The sequence below is a fragment of the Temnothorax nylanderi genome, unplaced genomic scaffold, assembly GCF_030848795.1.
Source record: "Temnothorax nylanderi isolate EJ_2023f unplaced genomic scaffold, tnyl_v1.0 TNYL_tig0622_pilon, whole genome shotgun sequence".
In the NCBI taxonomy this organism is placed as follows: Eukaryota; Metazoa; Arthropoda; class Insecta; order Hymenoptera; family Formicidae; genus Temnothorax; species Temnothorax nylanderi.
This window is the reverse complement of record NW_027249684.1, coordinates 47,024-68,447: the sequence shown is the minus strand read 5'-3', so window position 1 is coordinate 68,447 and position 21,424 is coordinate 47,024. Positions and strand designations below refer to the sequence as shown.

Here is a 21,424-nt window from a genome sequence, read left to right as displayed (position 1 = left end):
ACCCACCTTATATTGGGATTTTCCGTTTTCAATGGTGGTTTTTCGCGATTTAAAAAAATTGGTGTGGTGGGGGTCAATTTTGACCCCGGATTTGGATTCAGCACGTCAAAATACATAAGAAATGATGGGTCTAGTCTTTGGTAAAGACCACTTTTTTTTTGTGTGCCTGTGTAATTAATTATTTCACAAAATTAATAAAAATCTTTAATAATGGCTCGAATTGAATAAGCGATGGTTCGTTGAATTTGTTTTACTACCAAGAACTTAAATCTATCGATAAAATAATAAATTTACGTTAATTACGAATTTTGACCTTGACAGGTGCATTTCTTAAATAATTATTCAAATTGAATTTAAACAGCATAGGAGGGTTTCTTACATCCCCCTGAACAAGAATCTATCGCAATATTATAGAAATATTCGATAATTAACAATTTCACGAAAATTAGTAAAAATCCGTAATTTTGGGAAAATTCAAGTTTTTTTCTCATGGGTGACTTTAGTTAGTTTCTCTGAACGAGAATATGAAATAAAAAGTCAATTAACACGAGTTTTAACCCCAAATGGCTATTTTGAGAATTATTGTGAAAATTGCATAAGTCACGTCAGATTCTCTTTCCATGTGTCCCTATGAACACGTACATATCGTCGAATCATCATAATTAGGCTTAATTACAATTTTCACCACTTTTAGGAAAATCTTTAAATAATTGAAAAATTCAAAATTAAATTACATGGATCACTTCTAGGGATCATTAAGAATCGTTTAAGACGATTCGCAACTCAATCGGTCGCTAATTGGCAAAGTACACCTGAACAGGTGAGAACTCGTAAAATTGAAAAATATTGAAATTAAACTATATGGGCAGTCTCTCTAGGACTAGACAAACCATTTAAGCCCTTAAAAATCAAAATCGCACCATACATGGCGAAGTTGCCCCCGAGGGGTGAAATCTTTAAATAAAGTTAAAATTCACAAATAAACTACATAGACGGCCTCCTTAGGACCTAACAAATCGTTTGAGACCTTATTTAATAAAATCGCATCATTATGGCAAAGTAGGCATAAAAGTGTCAAAACTTAAAGTATGGCGATTTCTTTCGAATAAACCATATAGGCTTGTTCTATGAGACGATCTTAAAGTGTCCATACCCTTTTTCAATCGAAATTACCCAAACTAAAGATCTTTACTCAAAAGTGTCAATTTTGTAAATATCGATGTAAAATCGATAATTGACATATATTTGATGTCTGGTAATCACAAGTAACTAAGATCTATCATAAAATCTGTGAATCTATCATTCTTTCTATCGATCAGCTGATTACACTTTAAATCGATTCAATGACAAAGTTACTGTACATAGAGCATATTTGGACTCGTCTCAACTCACACAATATGAATCCATTCATAAAATATCAAAACTGATGTTGCTTCACGCTATTAGCCTATTTCATTTTGAAATATCCCTTTTGGCTAAATAAAATTAAAATATTTAATTTCGACTTTATACGTCATATAAAATAAAAGTATAACCCTTCTTGACTAGGTCACTCTTGTGAGCTATCGTGCTCTAGCAGTCTTATCGTAATTACGTAATGGTTATTATCGCACATTATAGTTATGAAATAAGTCTTATCATCTATATGTGTCGTTATTTCTATCGTAACAAAACCATATCTAAACATTATTACATTATAGTATTAGCTCGTTTGGAAGAGCATTTAATTATTAAAATTATGAAATTTATGAGTATCAAAATATATGACATCTGTCATAACAAGGTAATTATGTCACATTAGTGACATCCCAGCAAACACCAAATATAATTGATATATAACAGATTATATAACAGTTACTCTGGGAGTAACAGATTATATAACAGGTGTTATACTGGAGTAGCATAACTTTACTTTATTATTATAATATAACTAGGTTATAAAGCTATTATGTTGCTCCGTTATTTATATGTTATAATAAATGCACATTAATACAACTGTAATATATGTGTGTTATAGAACAACGGTTGCGTTGATATTATATAAATATTTTATAACATAGTTTCAATTACCGCCGGAATTATATAACCTCGATAGCATGCGCCATAGCGGCGCACGCAAGTTCGCGGTCTCTCCCGCTTCTGCTAGTGCCATCGTGCCACGATCGTGACGATAGATTTAGAAGACCGCGCCCGTCCGTGGGAAATCGTGAACCGCGTTCGCGGGTGTCTCGTGTGCGCGACGGCCCGTCGCTCGTGAAAGGACGCGACGCCGGCGAGAGATCGTGGACAGTGCGGCATTCGGGATCGAACGGCCGGCGGATATCATCGACCATCCGCTCCGCCGCCTTGCGGCGCGGCGTGACTCTCTCTCTCTCTCTCTCACCCTCGCGGCTCGGTATCGCTCGTACGACCGGACAATCTCGGGCATAACCTCGTTGACCGTGCGGTGGTCGGGATTCTCTTCATCGTCGTCGGATCAGTGCTCAGCTCACGCGCGACGCGTGGCCGCGCGAAAGCGCGCTCGCGAGTGCACCCCCCTGTCACGTGCTCTCCATCTTCGCGACGCGTGCTCGGCCGCTCCGGTGCAATCGAACTATTGACATATCGACCGGCCTGTTTCTCCCGGCAACACATTCAGTTCGGATCATCTCCAGTTCTCAGTTCGCGGATCCGGAACAGTGCTCGCTCCCGTTCGCTCCACCCGTCGGACGCTTAGCACACGCGCGGCTCTCGGAGACCGGTACAGCTCGTAGTGACACTCCGGCGGCCCCCCGGAATTGGTTGCGCGCGCGGCCCAGCTCGACGGAACCCGCATCTCAGAACCGTCGATCGGCTAAATTGGGGTTATCTCTTTCGCTGCGCCACCACTGTCGGTACTTAACCATGTCTCCCGTCGCGACCAAAATATCATTGCAAATGAACCGCTTCACGTATATTAAGTCGGTGGCGCTCGAAGCCCAAGACTCGGCGTTCCTCTTGCTCCCCCTCGCCTCACTGAAGGTTAAGCTATCTCTGGTTGACAACTACTGGGAGAAGTTCGACCAGCAGCACGAGCGATTCTCGGATTTGAAGGTGGACTCACTGCTGGAGCTAGATTATTTCAAGGACGGTGTGTATGACCGGTGTTTGCAATACTACGCCGAGGTCAAGGCTACTCTCTCACACCTCATCGACGAGAAGGATCGAGCGAACCCCCTTTCGGGATCACATTTGGCAAACCTATCTCTCACCGGTCAGACGACGGCACGCAGCCACCTCCCTGAGATCACCCTCCCTCAGTTCGCCGGAGACTTCTCGGCGTGGAGACCGTTCCACGATCTCTTCTCCTCTCTGGTCGGCAGAAACCCTGACATATCTAACGTGGAGAAAATGCATTACCTTCGGACCAGCCTCACGGGTGAGGCTGCGCAGCTCATATCTAATCTGCCTGTCGCGGAGGACTCGTTTGCATCGGCCTGGGACTTACTCGTCGAGCGGTTCGAGAACAAGCGTCTCCTGATTTCATCGCAGGTAGACCGGCTGTTCGGCATCAGACCCATGGCTACCCGATCAGCACGCGAACTCAATACTATCCTCAACACCACTGCGGAGGCGCTTAATGCCCTGCAATCACTGGGCGCGCCGGTTCACCATTGGGACCACCTCTTGGTGCACCTCATCGTACAGTCGCGGACAGAAAGGTTGTCCGAGTTTTCGTGAGAGGTTTTGGAACGCACTCTAACCTGTGAGCGATGATAGCCCCTGCTGTCAGACTTGCGCAGCGACGCATTATTAGAGCATACAGATCATGTATACGAGGTGTCAAATAAGAAAGAATAGCAGCTAGCAAGAAAGGTAAGATAATAATTAATACACCCAGCAAACACAGATATATAACGATTATATTGCCAGTATATAACGAAATGTAACACGCTATATAACACGATCGTAACAGTTATGCAGACGTTAGTTGTAATTTTGCATATATGGATTATTGCAGTTATATAATATAAATATAGCGATGTTATATAACATTTATATAGCAGTAATATACTTTAAAGCATTTTTGTTATAAAACTGCAGTGTAACTGTTATCGTACATTTTATTGTATGTTAATTAATTTATAATTTGCCTTTTGTACATACTAATTCCAGAAAAGGTTTTTAAATTAATTCTAAGCGAAAACAAACTGTTTTATTTGCTTTTGCTTGAAATTAATTTAAAAACCTTTTCTGGAATTAGTATGTGCAAAAGACATACATGGTTTTGCGTAGGAAAGGGACAAATATAAATGTATATTGAATAATCATTTTATTAGATATATTTTGCACTCCAAACATGTAGAAAATATATATTATATTTTTCTATATATATTATATTAATATATAATAACATTTTTCTTATTTGGTTAATGAACATTTTTGGTTAATAAACAGCTTTTTATCACAATACATATTGATCCAGTCAAGGATCATTCAAGGATTCCTCACATAAAATCTTTGGTATAAGGGAGACCGGGGCCTAACCGTCGCCGGGGTTGAACCGTCAAATCAAATATCTCGGAACCTGTATATTGTGCGAACTCGCTATTAACATTGTAAACGCTGCTTATGGTACCCATGTGACCAACGGAGTTTCGGCAGGTTATCTGCCGTGTTATGATTTTTACGAGGGCAAACGTGTTTTCGGAAGATGAAAATGAAATTTTCTGCGCGTGGAAATTTTGTAATATCTGCAATAATATTTGCTCTCCAAATCTCAAAGTACGTGATTATAAAGAGTAATGCATGCTGAACACGAATCCAGTGTAGTTTTTTCATTATCGTTGATGTCTAATATTTCGTGGGCGATCAAACCTGAAACTTGTGCTTGGGGCTTATCCGTCAGTAAGCACCCGGGGTTTATCCGTCAGTTTCGTCACTGTGGCGCGCCGGGCGCACGACTTCGGCTCACGGCGATTTCAGGTTAGGTTTCCCTCGAGCGTGATTCTGTCTTCCCTTGCACGTGCGTCAGTTTGTATAGGAGGGAAATGGTACGCACGTATCGTCGCAAAACGGGTGTTTTGGCCGACCGAAAAGATGGCGGACCGTTGTTTTCGAGATCGCTCGCGCTCACAGCACGTCGCGGCGTCGGCGAGGTACGGCGAGGCACGGCACAGCTCTGAGATCCCGCGATTTCCGCGCGAGAGTTGACATGCCGCGCGCGCGGTAGATCGTCCCAACTCCCGGCCGCGGTAAATCGTCGTTGTTGGTCGTTGTGTCAGTGATCGTCTCGGCGTCATTGTCGCCGCCGTTGTAGTGGTGGTGGTGTCGGTGGTGGTCATCGTCGTCGTCGTCGTCGTCGTCGTCGTCGTCGTGGTGGTGGTGGTGGTCGTGGCCGTCGTCGTCGTCGTCGTCGTCGTTGCTCCGTACAAAGCGACGTAAATCACAGAATTCCTGGGTCCTGACGGAGCGATTCCGACGACGCGTCGTCGTCGGCGCGTCGAGGAATCGGCGCGAGGACGCCGTCGATTCCCGTCGACAAGGAGCAACTTAAGAAGGCAGTTTTTGCGGTGAGAAAAGATAAAATAAAAAAATGCCACACAAACAGAACCGCAGCCTTCGACGAGCAGTGGGCGTAAATCGAAATCAAGGAAGCAGCAGCGGTCGGATTCTGACGAAGACTTGGATAATACGTGCTGCGTGTGCTCAAAGAAGTTGACAATAAACAGAGCATATGGGAAACAGTGCATTGCGTGCGAGCGTAGGGCACACAACACATGCGTGCGCTTGTCAGGATCTGTATTCACGTGCCTAAAATGTTTTATGGAATAGGTAAAACAATTATTTTTTAATAAATTTTTATATTTTTCTCTTAAAAAACAATTATTAAAATGTATCCTATCATTTTTCAGGATTAGATGTACGTATATGTATTGAAAATTCAGTGTGGCGGATTAGCCCCGGGGGGGGTGGCGGTTCAACCCCGGCATTTTTGAGATTTCAATTTTTCCACCGTTGTCGTTTTTGCTCTATACCGGTTAAACAAAGCAACATAGATAAAAATTTCCTATATAAATTTTGTAGCTAAAGGTTCACTCTTTACAGTGGTATACCACATTTAACTAAAATTATTTATTTTCTTGTTAAAAATCGGCACCAAAAAAAACTGACGGTTAGGCCCCGGTCTCCCCTATTCTATGGAATATATGCGATATATTCCAAAATCTAAATTTCATATTGGCTGGTGGCTTCCACATTCTTCAATTTAAATATATCTACTGTTGTTGTATATATAATTAAATATAGGCTGTACTTGCACATATGTATATATAATATATATATTATTATAAGCATCAGACATGAATCTGTTTTTGTTGTGGAGTCCACCAGTCAATTCTCTATAGAAAATAATTATGTAAAACTAGTCAATTGTACAATCTCTGATTTTCAATCACAACTGTGTAAAAAGACAATCAAATTGCGTTCGTAAAAAAAGAAAAAATTTTACTAGCGGTTTAATGAACATAAGACATTTTAAGCACTGACAAGTGATTCAAATTTCAGAGTTGTATGACAATTAATATTGATCCTTATAATTAACTTATAATATATAACTTATACTAGCCTTTTACTTTATCATAACGCGTTTATCTGTCGGACTTATACCTATAGTTTAATAATCTCTTTTCTGAATCATTTTACGAGCATGCTTGTCTAGTGGACATCAAAAGGAGATGTATTCATGTTTCCTCTGGAAGATTTATAGGCTAGTGCGGACTCTATTCCTAAAAGGGGCAGTTCCAGCACCCACTGGTCAAAGCTCGATCAAGGACATCGACCAATGCGGACTCTGTCCTCGCCAGAGGACAGTGCCAGCACCCACTGGTCAAAGCTGGATCAAGGACATCGACCAATGCGGACTCTGTCCTCGACAGAGGACAGTCCCAGCACCCACTGGTCTAAACCAGGAGTGCTGGCACTATCTCCTTGTAGAAATATTCCGCACTAACCTAAGTCCTCCATATAAGTACATCTCCATCTAATGTCTGATAAATGAGCACATTGTGATTGCAAACAAATTAAAAAAGATTATTAAGCTATAAGTACGAAAGATAATGGAAACATATCCATTTCTCTAAAAAATGAAAAAATAACATTTCTCACTTGCGGTTGAATAAACTAGAAAAATAGCTTTTAAGCGTTGACAATTAAGTGATTAAAATTTCAGAGGTTATAAAATAGTACAATGAGCCATAACAAAATATTATTGCAAATTTTTTAAGCCTTAAAATTAAAATAAACCTTTAAGGAGGTTCTACAGATAATGGATGTATCTAAAAATTGGAAAAAACTTCATGGACGTATAAATTGAGATGCGAGAAAAGTGCTCGAAAAATTTTAGCATCGATTATCGTGTAAAAATTTGCAAAAATGAATTTTGAAATTACAGTTTTTAACATGAGCTCTTATGGCAGAGGGGTTCCTGGAGACAGGAAACGAGATATTAATTATATGAAGGCGACCTACCAGAGATTCGAGAAACGGAGCTCTTATAGATCTTAATCTAAGCTTTTCAGAAATATCGAGAAAAACAAGGGTTATCGCGTAAAATTTTATGATATTGGCTATTGAAACAGGCCATATCACAGTTCACGTAGCGTGCTTCGAATAACAAGGGAGATTTGGCAACGTCGCAGCGACTGCACCCGCGCGAAAAGTGTACAGCCAGTACAGCACCACAGTATGACAGCACCTCAAACTTAAGCACCTAACCTTTACGAGCGCTTACGGAGGAGTACTCGCTCTAGAATTATGTGAAATAACCACGGTCATATGAGCAGAACAGCGAGACTCAAGTTCGCGACGTTACCACATTTTCTCGCATGTATAAGCCGCCGGAGTCAAAGGAGCACTTACACGATATTTTTAATTATTCCTCGCTTCGACTAATATGGGTATGATATAGGCTCTAACGTCATCAAAATTCACGAAAATATTTTATGAATACTTAGAATTGATGAATTTGAAGATTTTCTCTTCATCTCTCAACTGACTAGAGAGTACCTGTAGAACCTCCTTAAATACGTATGATGTATTTTCTTAAGTTTTGTTCTCCTTGTCCTTCTCTTTTTCTTCTCTTGTTTTACGCTGTTTTGCGAAGCGGATCCATTCAGCCGCAATATTATCAAATTCGGACTCTGTGAGCGTCGAATGGTGCGAGGTAATATGTCCTTAAAACAAAAATAAAAATATGAGCAATATAAATAGATATTACAATGATAGATATTAATAAATAGATATTCCATGTACTAAAACTATATAATTCATAAAAATAATAAAATTGCATCTAACGCTTTTGAACTCTTTGGTTTAAAAATTAAAATACAAAACTCTGCAAAGCTTTTACTTTGTTTCCAGCACAACGATATAAATTCTACTTAACATTTCAACAAATATTGTTACTTTCGACAAACAATAAACTCGTAAATTATCTACCAACGAAAACGTGACGAAATTACAACACCAACTGTACAGAATCAATCGGATAACGAAATATCTCGCTCCGAAATAAGATTACAGAAACCGATTCTTAGGGTACTTTCCGTTTCACGCACGATGCGCATAATGCATCATTTATCCTTGTTTATTAACACTCGATGAATAACAAGGATAAATGATGCATTATGCGCATCGTGCGTGAAACGGAAAGTACCTCTATATTAAATATGTGCACAACGTGTTCTAACCTATAATATAGGTAATACATACCTTCAAGTTATCTAGCTCTCGTACGAGGGCGAATCAAAGCCACGTCCTCCGTCCTCGACCGTCTCTCGCCGGCGTCGAGTCCTTTCACGAGCGCCGGGCCGTCGCACGCACGAGACACCCGCGAACGCGGTTCACGATTACGATCTCCCACGGACGGACGCGGTCTTCCAAATGAATATCGTCGCGATAGGAACGAGGCATGATGGCACTAGCGGAAGCTGCGGAAGCGAAAAGAGACTTAGGGCCGGTCTACAATCAGTCGTATTCGGAGGATATTTTCCGTTTCACGCACGATGCGCATAATGCATTATTTATCCTTTGTTTATTAACACTGGATGAATAACAAGGATAAATGATGCATTATGCGCATCGTGCGTGAAACGGAAAGTACCTCTATATTAAATATGTGCACAACGTGTTCTAACCTATAATATAGGTAATACATACCTTCAAGTTATCTAGCTCTCGTACGAGGGCGAATCAAAGCCACGTCCTCCGTCCTCGACCGTCTCTCGCAGGCGTCGAGTCCTTTCACGAGCGCCGGGCCGTCGCACGCACGAGACACCCGCGAACGCGGTTCACGATTACGATCTCCCACGGACGGACGCGGTCTTCCAAATGAATATCGTCGCGATAAGAACGAGGCACGATGGCACTAGCGGAAGCTGCGGAAGCGGAAAGAGACTTAGGGCCGGTCTACAATCAGTCGTATTCGGAGGATATTTTCCGTTTCACGCACGATGCGCATAATGCATAATGTATCCTTGTTATTCATCGAGTGTTAATAAACAATGATAAATGATGCATTATGCGCATCGTGCGTGAAACGGAAAATACCCTCCGACATACGACTGTACGACTGATTGTAGACCGACCCTTAGGGTATTTTCCGTTTCACGCATGATGCGCATAATGCATCATTTATCCAATTGTTTATTAACACTCGATGAATAACAAGGATAAATAATGCATTATGCGCATCGTGGGTGAAACGGAAAATACCTCCTAATGTGCACAACGTGTTCTAACCTATAATAGCTTGATCAAGCTATCTCTCGTATGAGGGCGAATCAAAGGCACGTCCTCGACCGTCTCTCGCCGGCGTCGCGTCCTTTCACGAGCGACGGGCCGTCGCGCACACGAGACACCCGCGAACGCGGTTCACGATTTCCCACGGACGGGCGCGGTCTTCTAATGTATTATTGTCACGATCGTGGCACGATGGCACTAGCAGAAGCGGCGAGAGACTGCGAACTTGCGTGCGCCGCTATGGCGCATGCTATCGAGGTTAGGGGAGACCGGGGCTAAAAGGTCAGTTTTTTTTCGGAGCCGATTTTTAACAACAAAATAAATAATTGAAGTTAAATGTGGTATACCACTGTAAAGAGTGAACCTTTAGCTACAAAATTTATTAAGGAAATTTTTATCTACGTCGCTTTGTTTAACCGGTATAGAGCAAAAACGACAACGGTGCAAAAATTGAAATCTCAAAAATGCCGGGGTTTAAGCGTCACCCCCCCCCCGGGGCTGATCAGTCACACTGCATTTTCAATACATATACGTACAGTTAATCCTGAAAAATGATAGGATACATTTTAATAATTGTTTTTTAAGAGAAAAATATAAAAATTTATTTAAAATTTTTATGCGAAACATTAAAAAATAATTGTTTTACCTAGACCTATTCCATAAAACAATTTAGGCACGTGAATACAGAGGTTAACCAAATCGTAAACTCCCCAACGGCACGTCATATTGTCAACGCGGGCAACCACGGGGAACACGCGTGACGGAGTTCCGGTGCCATAGGATCAGCGCGGACCCTCGAGCAACCTAACCAAGCCGCGTTTCTCGCGGGGGAGCGATAAATAGCGACAGGGGGGTTAGAAAAGCTCGCGGTGGAGCGCGACCATTTTACCGACTCGACGGCGTCCTCGCGCCGATTCCTCGACGCGCCGACGACGACGACGACGACGACGACGGCCACGACCACCACGACGACGACGGCCACGACCACCACGACGACGACGATGACGACGACGACGACGACGACGACGATGACCACCACGACGACGACGACGACGACGACGATGACCACCACCGACACCACCACCACTACAACGCCGGCGACAATGACGCCGAGACGATGCGGCGAACGCTGGACGATGCGGTCGCACGCGCGACTGTCACTGACACAACGACCAACAACGACGATCTACCGCGCGCGCGGCATGTCAACTCTCGCGCGGAAATCGCGGGATCTCAGAGCCGTGCCGTGCCTCGCCGTACCTCGCCGACGTGCCGTGAGCGCGAGCGATCTCAAAAACAACGGTCCGCCATCTTTTCGGTCGGCCAAAACACCCGTTTTGCGACGATACGTGCGTACTATTTCCCTCCTATACAAACTGACGCACGTGCAAGGGAAGACAGAATCACGCTCAAGGGAAACCTAACCTGAAATTGGCGAATTCGCCGTGAGCTGAAGTCGTGCGCCCGGCGCGCCACAGTGACTGACCAGCCCCGGGTGCTTACTGACTGATTAGCCCCAAACACAAGTTTCAGGTTTGATCGCCCACGAAATATTAGACATCAACGATAATGAAAAAACTACACTGGATTCGTGTTCAGCATGCATTACTCTTTATAATCACGTACCGCGAGATTTGGAGAGCAAATATTATTGCAGATATTACAATATTTCCACGCGCAGAAAATTTCACTTTCACCTTCCGAAAACACGTTTGCCCTCGTAAAAATCATAACACGGCAGGTAACCTGCCGAAACTCCGTTGGTCACATGGGTACCATAAGCAGCGTTTACAATGTTAATAGCGAGTTCGCACAATATACAGGTTCCGAGATATTTGATTTGACACTTCAACCCCGTTGACCTTTTAGCCCCGGTCTCCCCTATATAATTCCGGCGGTAATTGAAATTATGTTATATAATATTTATATAATATCAACGCAACCGTTGTTGTATAACACGCATATATAACAGTTGTATTAATGTGCATTTATTATAACATATAAATAACGGAGCAACATAATAGTTTTATAACCTAGTTATATTATAGTAATAATGTAAAGTTATATAACTGTTATGCTACTCCAGTATAACACCTGTTATATAATTTGTTACTCCCAGGTTATATATCAATTAGATTTGGTGTTTGCTGGGCATACATAAGGAAGTAAATAGGTAAAAGTAAATTTAATACAAGTGTAAAAGAGAGAAATTATAGAAAATCTACCTAGTATATTCCAACAAATATAAAATTAGAAATTTAATAAATTAGAAATTATTAGAAATTATTGCAAATTATTATAAATTGTTATAAATTATTATAAATTTTTATAAATTAATATAAATTATTATAAATTATTATAAGTATTTTATAAAGGTAAGTATTAATTAATATGTATTATGTTATCTGTATATATATTCTTCAGATAATGGGACGTTGCATTGAAATGATCAGCTTCACGCAAGTCGTCAATGGAATTATACGAGCACTTTTAGACGTATTATTGAAGAAATCGCCGCCCTCAGGTCGCAAATTGTTGATTCTGTGCCCTTCTAGTTGCAGGTAAAATTAGAACTTTTTTTTTTTTCAGGAAATAAAATTATTAAAAAACATATACACACATATATTCTTAATAATATATTTCTTTTTGCAGACAAGTTTTAGATGATGTAGATTTACCTCCAGCATTTAATACCATCCGTCATGCTATAATTTGTCAACCCCTGATTATCTGTGAAACGTGTTGGAAGAAGTTGATCTCTTCTCAAAACACGAAATGGCTTTCTTGCATGCAAAGCTTTAAGGAAAAAGGTAAGTTTTTAAAATTCTTATTGACAATTTTATTCAGACAATATACGTGATATCACAATATATGTGATAATATATTATCTGCAGGCGTATAGGGCAAATACTTTGTTATAGATATATAACAAATATCTATAACAAAGTATTTGCCCTACGTGTCATATACGCCTGCAGATATATAACAAATATCTATAACAAAGTATTTGCCCTACCGGTGCGCTGGCTGCTAAGCCACGCTCGACTCCATATCTATATCTATATCTATAACAAATATGTCTATAACAAAGTATTTGCCCTACGTATCATATACGCCTGCAGATATTACCCTTATAGAAATTTAATAGGGGAGACCGGGGCAAATCGTGACATTTTTTGGTTTTGAATTTTTTCTGAGATAAGTATTTGAGATAAAAATACGTTTTAGCCGGTTTTTTCATCGTGCAACCTTCTAGTTTTCAAAAAATATTTATTTGTGTCTTTTCATCACATTACTTTTAAAGTAGAACACGAAATGCCTCACTCTGTCTCGTGTCACGAATTGCCCCAATACCGGGGTAAATCGTGACAAGGCACGAGGCAATTCGTGACAATTCTTCTTTCAACGGGTTTCAATGTCCGAATTCGTCCTATTTTCATGATTTATATCAAAACGTACACTTACTCACTCAAAAAAGGTTTTTATTAATCAAATTGTACATTAAATGGAATAGGAAGGGCAAAAAATCGTTAGGCTTCGCTTTCGTCGTCTTCCGAACTGCGAGTAACGACCTTTCTCGGGCGTCCACGTCCTCTGCAAGCTGGATGTTTCTTGGGGAGCTTGATCCTTATATTCTTTTTTTTATTTTGTACTCTTTCGTCATTTTCGTCAACAAGTGCATCGAGTTCATTAGCGTCAGTCAAAATTGCACTTCTCTTTCGTTTTCGTCCTCTTGTCGTGACTTTCCTTTTGCCCGCTTTTGGAAACGATCGAAGGGATTGTTTGAGGCCCTTGACACATCATTTTCAGTTGAGGTACCTGGCTGTGGTTGGTCATCTCCATTCCATCCTCGATCAGTGACTTGACCGGGTAAAAAATCGATTTCACCAAAAACGTCAGGATTGAAAGGAAAGATTCCTGCTGCTTTGAATCCGACCCTGATGTTTGTACTTGTTGTGGCTAAAGGCAAAGAATCGGTGACGATCGAAGGGATGTCATATATCGTCATCGTTTTCCCAGGATTGTTCACGCAATGTGTCACGAATTACCCCAGGCGGTCATGTCACGAAATGCCCCAGCGTCATTTTTTATCTTTCGTGGTCCGAAAAACCCAGACAAGAAATAAATGCATGCAACCTGCGTTACACATGTGTGTGTAAATGCCAGGTGAACAAGTAAAACTTACCGTTTCAAATCTGGAAGCAATTGCTTCGTATTGAACACAAAATATCCGTGGATTCAAAAATTTACTTTTACACGAGGTAAACACTTTTTCCGCCACTGACAACGAAACATTGTAGATACGCACACCGAATTTTGTTCTAATATAGAGGACCATTAGACCCATCTATGGTCTGTAATACAGGTTTCTACCAGCAAATGCATAGAAGTTATCCGCGCGGGAAATTTTTCGTATTGTCACGAATTGCCCCGGTCTCCCCTACTGTAAGTGATTTTTTGGCTAGTGATTAATCATTTAAAAGCACTATTAAAAGCACTCTTAACAGTGCTTTTAATAGTGCTTTTAAGTGATTAATTACTAGCCAAAAAATCACTTACAGTATTAAATTTCTATAAGGGTATATTATCACATATATTGTGATATCACGTATATTGTCTGAATAAAATTGTTAATAAGAATTTTAAAAACTTACCTTTTTCCTTGAAGCTTTGCATGCAAGAAAGCCATTTCGTGTATTATCGTTAAACCCATTTTTATAACATATAGTTTATTATATTAATTATATATTTTATCATTATGTATTTTATAATTTCAGTGTATTCATCGGTATTAAGAAATTGCTCTGCCTAGTAGATAAAGTATGGCACGTCAAGTGGAACCAAGTTACAGAGTCGCAAAATTCTTATCGAAACTGGAAGAAGAAGGTAGTTTAGAGTAAGACGTTTATTCCATTTTAAACTGCGTTTGGTAGTAGAGAAAAAACAAAGAATGTTTCTGAGCATAGCTTGTTTCGAGTTTAGATCGCTCAAGCTAGAACGACTTTGATCTTCCCCCAAAACGAACGTATTCTCAGATTGTAGTAATTTAAATAAAGCAATTTTCGTAGCGTCTGTGTATATGTAATCAGTGATATGTATTAGATCTTCTCTGTGTTACAATGAGTTCTTGTAACAGGTAGAAAATAGATAATATTGGTTAGATTGTGATGTGCATATCTGAAGACACGTAATTAATTATGTCAAGTAAGTACTATTATATTATAGATATTGAAACAAATTTTGTCACTTTAATTTTGTAAATTACATAGATTTTCGTATAATATTTTTATACAAGTAACTTTTATGTCATCTTAATTTTATTTAATATAATTTAATTTATTTTTATTATATTATATTAAATTATAATATATATTGATTATATTATATATAATATATATTTATTATATATATATATATTATATATAATTATATATAGTCTTATACTCTATATATTAACTAATTTATATATCACTTTTTGTACAGGCAGATAACTGTATAAAAGCCAATTCGTGTAATAAGTTGCAAGTGATCGCAGAACAGATCAGATTTTTGCAAAAGCAGTCTGAGGGTATTTTGCTGGAGGCAGAACGTAATGCTAAGCTATATCATGTGGCCTGCAACTTTGTGAAGCAACCTGGTCACATCTATCACTTGTATCAACGGGAATCAGGACAGCTTTATTTTTCCATGCTTAGCTCAGAGGTAAATGTTTTCGATACCTTCAAAGCATCGATTTTTTTTATATGTTATCCGATAATATTGTCTGTTGTATCTGCCAATGCAGGAATGGGGCAGTTTGGCTCCATCGCAGAATTACAAGGGTTCGTTTAGACTGGAACAGGACCGCTCATGGACCCCGCTGTCTAAGTTGAGGATAAAGAATGACGAATTGAACTTATTCAAAAACCTTCTTACCTTCCGATACAACTACAAACACCTTTTTACAATCGGTAATGTTAAGTACTAGCACGTATCATAATTAGTGAATTTGTTATACTGCAATCAAGTTGCAAAAAGTGCAAACTAGAAATGCAGCATGCTAATCGAGAAAAATTTGCCAACACCACCACAAACTAACTTATTTCAATCTGATAAATTAAGCGTCCTCGTCATGTAACTCAACAAGCAAATTTATTTTGTGATATAATATCGAGCTACTTATAATCCTTACTTGTAAATGTACAGATAAATATATTTCTATACGTATATAGAATAGATGGATATATAGATATCTGTTTTATATTATTATAAATTACATATATAATTTTTTTTTGAAGTTATATATATAAATACATTTTATCGTCTAAAACGATATCTATTTTGTACAAGAGTAAATCGTACGCTAATACTTTAACTTCGGTGTAAGTGCAGTAATCGGTTGTGCAATTAATTAACAAATGTCTCTCTATACGCAGTAATACGCATATGTAGCTATGATTGATGGTTATTTTTTTTCTCATAATGATCTTTACATGGCTGCCAAAAGATCAATATAAACCTTGGAATTATAATATATTTTCTATTTTGTGTCATATATATATAACATTACGTTTCTATTTTCTATAGGCAGTAAATAGATTTGTGTTGGTTGACTTTTACTCTTTAAAAAGAATTTGGAATAAGACTGAATAAGACTTCAATGAGCAAAATGAGTAACATCTCAGTGCAACCCACGATTAAAACTATTTCATGAGCACAACTGAACATCTATATAGGATTTATTTTTTTATTTTTCTAGAAAACCTGCGAAATATTTAACATACTTAAAATATTACTATAATTTTCAAATAATAAAATATTTTACTGAAAACGACATTAATGTACAAAGCTGAAGGATTAACGAACACTTAGTATTTTTTAGCCCTTTATGTAAAATTAGACCTCTAAAAATGAACAAATCTACATCGAAATAACGCCAATCATTGATGAGAACTGCGACGACTGGTTTTTTATTTTGATGTTGAATCTGTATGTTAAGTATAGGGTTTACTTTGTGTGCTGAAACATGTAAATGATACATTAGGGAATCATTTTTGTGCTGTATGAGGTGTTATGTTTTGCTATTACTATATTAACGCTCTTGCAAAATCGAAAATAGTAATATTCTTGAACACTTCATTTTACAGACTTTCAACGTCTTAATTAAGGCTCTTGGGTTCTCGCCGCAACCATGTCGGAGGGAGAGAGAAAAATTATAATACGAAGATACAGACGTTCACATGAACGACGAGAACAACGAAGCAAATTCGAATATAAGGTAGATATGCGACGTGACATTGCAGAATGTGGCTATCATTTCTATTGGAGACAGTCAATTTGTCTAATTGCACCGCGATTCAATTTGCTATATTGCACCGCGATCAAAAGTAATTTCAAAGGAGCAACGGATATGGCTTTCGCTTTGTTCACCTTTCAATCATTCAACATTTATTCTCCTGATTCACACACACTTTTAATCATATTGCAATATGATGAATTCAATCACTCATCGAGAATTATCCATTTTACATTCATGCAACATTCATACATCGCCATTCTTGGAGGGTCACTCAATATCGCGTGACGCCTCCATTATTCTCAATCACTCTATTCAATCTTCGGGGCATTGACTCTACTAAATTTTGAAATAATGCGGGCCTTGCGCGGAGACCCTCCCACTTTTCCAAAACATATTGCGCAAGTGCCTCGCGTGTTCTCTGAATTTGAGGGTCCCACTCTTGTACTATAATGCCCCAAACATTTTCTATTACATTCATATCTGGGGATTTGGCTGGCCAGTTCAACGTCCTGAGGTTGGGTTGCTCAGCCAGCCAATTCTGGACAATTCTCGCTCAATGCACTCCTGAATTGTCTTGAACGAAATTTACGTACGGTATGCCAGGAAAAGTCTCCGCTACATATGGCATCATCACGTCAGATAATATATTGAGGTATTCCTCGCTGTTTATATGTGGTGTTGTGCGAACAAGCGGCCCGGGGCCTTGCGAGGTCATACATCCCCAAAATCCTAACGTGATGTGTCCACTTCGTGCACGAAAACGAACATTTTCCTGTGCATACCTCGTTCCTCTCGTTCTCCACAATGTCACTCTACCAGACTCATCAGTCGAAAATACCTTCTCATCTGAGAAGATAGTACTCATCCATTCTTCCTGCCATCCTAAGTGTTCCCGCGCGAAAGCCATACGTCGCTCCTTGTGGTTGCCGGTTAATAATTCTTTCTGCGCGGGAATTCGGTGATGATAGCCGCGCTGATGCAAACGGCGTTGCACGGTACGATCACCGCACGGCAAATTTAAATTTGTCCTTATTTTCAGCGACGATTGAAAGCCACATCCTGCAATGGCATTCACAATGGAATTGTCCTCTTCTGGGCTTGTTTTTCGCGGTCGTCCTGGAATTGGGGATGGATTTGTATGCCCCAGCGCGTCAAATCTACTCGTTATACGAATAACCGTTCTTTCCTGCAATAAAAACGCATGTTATGTTTTTAAGAGTATAGAACCATTTGTATAGACATTTTTTACACTTTGTATGTTTTTTTATTATATATATAATAATTTTTATTAATATTGTTATACAATTTTTATATATTATATAGATTAATATTATTATACAATTGCTATATATTAATATTGTTATAAAATTGTTATACATTACTATAATAATGTTATATAAAATATATAATTTATATATTTTAAAAAAGCACACACGCACGCTTCTTTGCAATTGTGTACTAAATCAGCAATAAATCGTAGAAACGACGTCGTCTCTTGTCAAAAATTGTCATTTCCAAATTGCATCTGAATGTCGGCATTTATGAGTAACAAAAGCTGAATGTATTGAGTTTAAAATACTTCTTATATTTTATGCATACAATTCACACAATCTCATTCTCTAGAATTTTGTTTTGAAATGCAATCGGCATTGTTTTCTTATCATCTGTTGACCTCTAAAAGTTTATAGCACATCCATGAGGTAATATCATTTTACTTCCTACATATGCAACTTATTTATGCTGCTGAAAGATGCCGAAATGTCGAGGCAAATTTTGAATTAATGACATTTGGACATGAAGGACTCAAACGACGTCCTTTTGGCGATTTATTTTTATCTCGGCAATATTACTTACACTTATGTTCAACTGCGCTGCTATGTCTCTCGGACTCAAGCCCGTACCCCTCAACGCTATGATTTCGCCTCTCTTGAACGGGCTTGTGGGACCAGGCATTTTGTATTACAATTATTACGCAAATAATAATTTAACGATGCGCTTCTCTACGCCGTCACGGTTGCGTAAAAGACGCCACATCAGAACCAATGAATAACAAATGCTATGCTATCATCGATGGTTCTTTTGTTCGTTATTCGTTTTAATGGAGCGCTTTAAGGGAGAAAGCCACGGTGACGACGAAGAAAACTTGTTGAAACTTTTAAAAACATGTACAAAAATATGTATAATGTATGGATGAAAAATAAAAATAATTTATTTATTAAAGATCTTCTACATTTGTCGGTAATTTTATTTCTGTCTTGCATCGACAGTAGATCACATTGATTAATATACAGACAAGTAGTCGATTATATTACAGCATATAAGAAATATTGCACAAGCAAAATTTCTTCACAACATGTCCGCGATAAATATGAATCGTTTCTTATACATATATACACATATAATGCATATAACAATTAAGTTTGATAAATTCTTCAAGCTATAACAAAAACAATTAACACAATTGTATACAAAAAATAAATAAACTTATTGTTCGCTAATAATTAGCAATCGTCGCAACTGATATATCCTAATAACAAATTACACTACTATTGATCTATCTTAAATCGTACTAAAAAAAAATAAAAGTACAACATATATATATGTGAGACGCGCCTTTCTCATTAATCTACGTTATAATCCTGATTATAACTTAGAAATAAGATAAATTAAGAATTATCATCAAACTTTTAAATAGCAATAAATGACATTGGCGTAATCGTCAGAGGCGAGAAATAACACGCTGACAATTCTTATGTGCTATTTTGAAATAAAGAAATATTTGGATACAAAAAACACTTTAGACCGCTGTATAAACTATCTTTATTGCTTATCCCCGCAGGATTTGCAAGGCGTTTTTATAAGGAACGTTACCCAAACCTTCCCAGGTACCAAAGTGACGTCAAATGACGTCTTAATAACGACTCACGAGACTCCTAGAGATATCATTGCCACCTTGGACTAGAGAGGATACGGCCTTAGAGGCGTTCAGGCATAATCCCACGGATGGTAGCTTCGCACCACCGGCCGCTCGACCGAGTGCGTGAACCAAATGTCCGAACCTGCGGTAGAGTAAGACGTTATTAAGACGTCATTTGACGTTACTTTGCTACCTTGGTTTACACTACTATACTCTTTCTCCTCTCACTTTAACCCTTTGGACCCAACGGCTTAACGTCTCTTTCCGAAAGACGGAGCCCAGTTTGCTCCGCACAAGAGCCTATCTTGCACGGAGGGGCGCAGCTTCGGAAAAACATTCCATGTTTACATGGCTCTAGTGGACTCGAACCTGGTTCCTCAGATTACGAGTCTGGCGCTCTACCACTAGACGCTCTACCACACTGCCGCCCTTAGACCGCTGTATAAAATGTCCAAAAAAGTATCCTTTTCTCTGGAAAGTCAATACACAGCCATAAAATGATGAATGTAATACGGAACCTAGTCATGCGCTTGTGCAACAAGCATGACCAGGCTTCGTATCATATTCATTTTACGGCTGTTTATTAACTGTCAAGGAAAAAGAGTAGTTTTCAGAACATTTTATAAATGTATTATAAAGCGATTTAAAGTGTTTTTCACTTAAATATTTTTGTTTTAAAATAGCACACAAAGATTTTCAGCGTGCCATTTCTGATTTGTAATGTCACAATATAACATGGTCGCGGCGAGTACCCAGAAGCCTTGAGCCGTTAAAAATCTGCAAAATGAAGAAATTGGATTTCTAGAGTTAATCAAAATAAATTAAATTAAATCAAATTAAGATGACATAAAAGTTACTTGCTATATGAAAATCTTATACGAAAATATGATATTCATGTCTGTAATTTACAAAACTGACATTTGTTTAAATATATGTAATAAAATAGTACTTGAGAGAGTTCGTTTTTAGGCCAGTCATTTTAGGTTTTCTGCTCAAAAAAATTAGTAACCACTATTTTTTTTTAATCGCTTTATTTCGTTGTTTTAAATAACATATTAAAAATAGAGAACGATACCGTGTGCGCTAAAAAAGTTATTCAAGGTCAAAGGTCACGAAAATCAGTTTTTTGCAAAAATCTCGTTTTGTATGGCTCGGAGGTCAATTAAGGTGGTTACAAAAAAGAAATATCATGAAATTCTCTACAAAAATGGTTTTATTCATTTTTCACGTACGATGAACCGTTTGCGAAATACAAAGTGACGAATGTGTACGTCGAGCGTTATATCCATTTCCGCACCACCTTTGAAATAAGATACAAGGCGCGTTTTTTTTTACATGGTGTCCCCAGTAGGCCTAATTCATGTCAAATGTAAAAATATTTTTTTATTTTTTTTATTTTTTTTATTTAATCTCTAGCTTCATTATTTAAACAAATTACGTTTTATCATCTTCTTCATGAATGTCATGTA

General features: G+C 38.6%; 2 protein-coding genes and 2 long non-coding RNA genes across 4 annotated transcripts; 2 read left to right on the top strand and 2 right to left on the bottom strand.

Moving 5' to 3' along the window:
* The first annotated feature begins 2,883 nt into the window (after positions 1 to 2,883).
* Positions 2,884 to 3,699, top strand: LOC139784401 (uncharacterized). The gene has a single exon (XM_071723568.1). It carries the CDS (start codon positions 2,884 to 2,886, stop codon positions 3,697 to 3,699), a length of 816 nt encoding a protein of 271 aa, XP_071579669.1.
* A 1,685-nt stretch (positions 3,700 to 5,384) lies between these two features.
* LOC139784405 (uncharacterized) lies at positions 5,385 to 9,347 on the bottom strand. Its single transcript, XR_011721552.1, has 3 exons — positions 9,178 to 9,347; positions 8,731 to 8,948; positions 5,385 to 8,192 (listed from the first exon to the last, which is right to left on the bottom strand). It is a non-coding gene; the product is annotated as an uncharacterized lncRNA (long non-coding RNA).
* Positions 9,348 to 13,414: 4,067 nt separating this feature from the next.
* On the bottom strand, positions 13,415 to 14,191 carry LOC139784394 (uncharacterized). The gene is made up of 2 exons (XR_011721550.1): positions 13,946 to 14,191; positions 13,415 to 13,851 (listed from the first exon to the last, which is right to left on the bottom strand). It is a non-coding gene; the product is annotated as an uncharacterized lncRNA (long non-coding RNA).
* Positions 14,192 to 14,582: 391 nt separating this feature from the next.
* LOC139784399 (uncharacterized protein C1orf50 homolog) lies at positions 14,583 to 15,727 on the top strand. Its single transcript, XM_071723567.1, has 3 exons — positions 14,583 to 14,646; positions 15,248 to 15,462; positions 15,545 to 15,727. The coding sequence occupies exons 1-3, from the start codon at positions 14,583 to 14,585 to the stop codon at positions 15,725 to 15,727; spliced, it is 462 nt and encodes a 153-aa protein (XP_071579668.1).
* Positions 15,728 to 21,424: the final 5,697 nt, after the last annotated feature.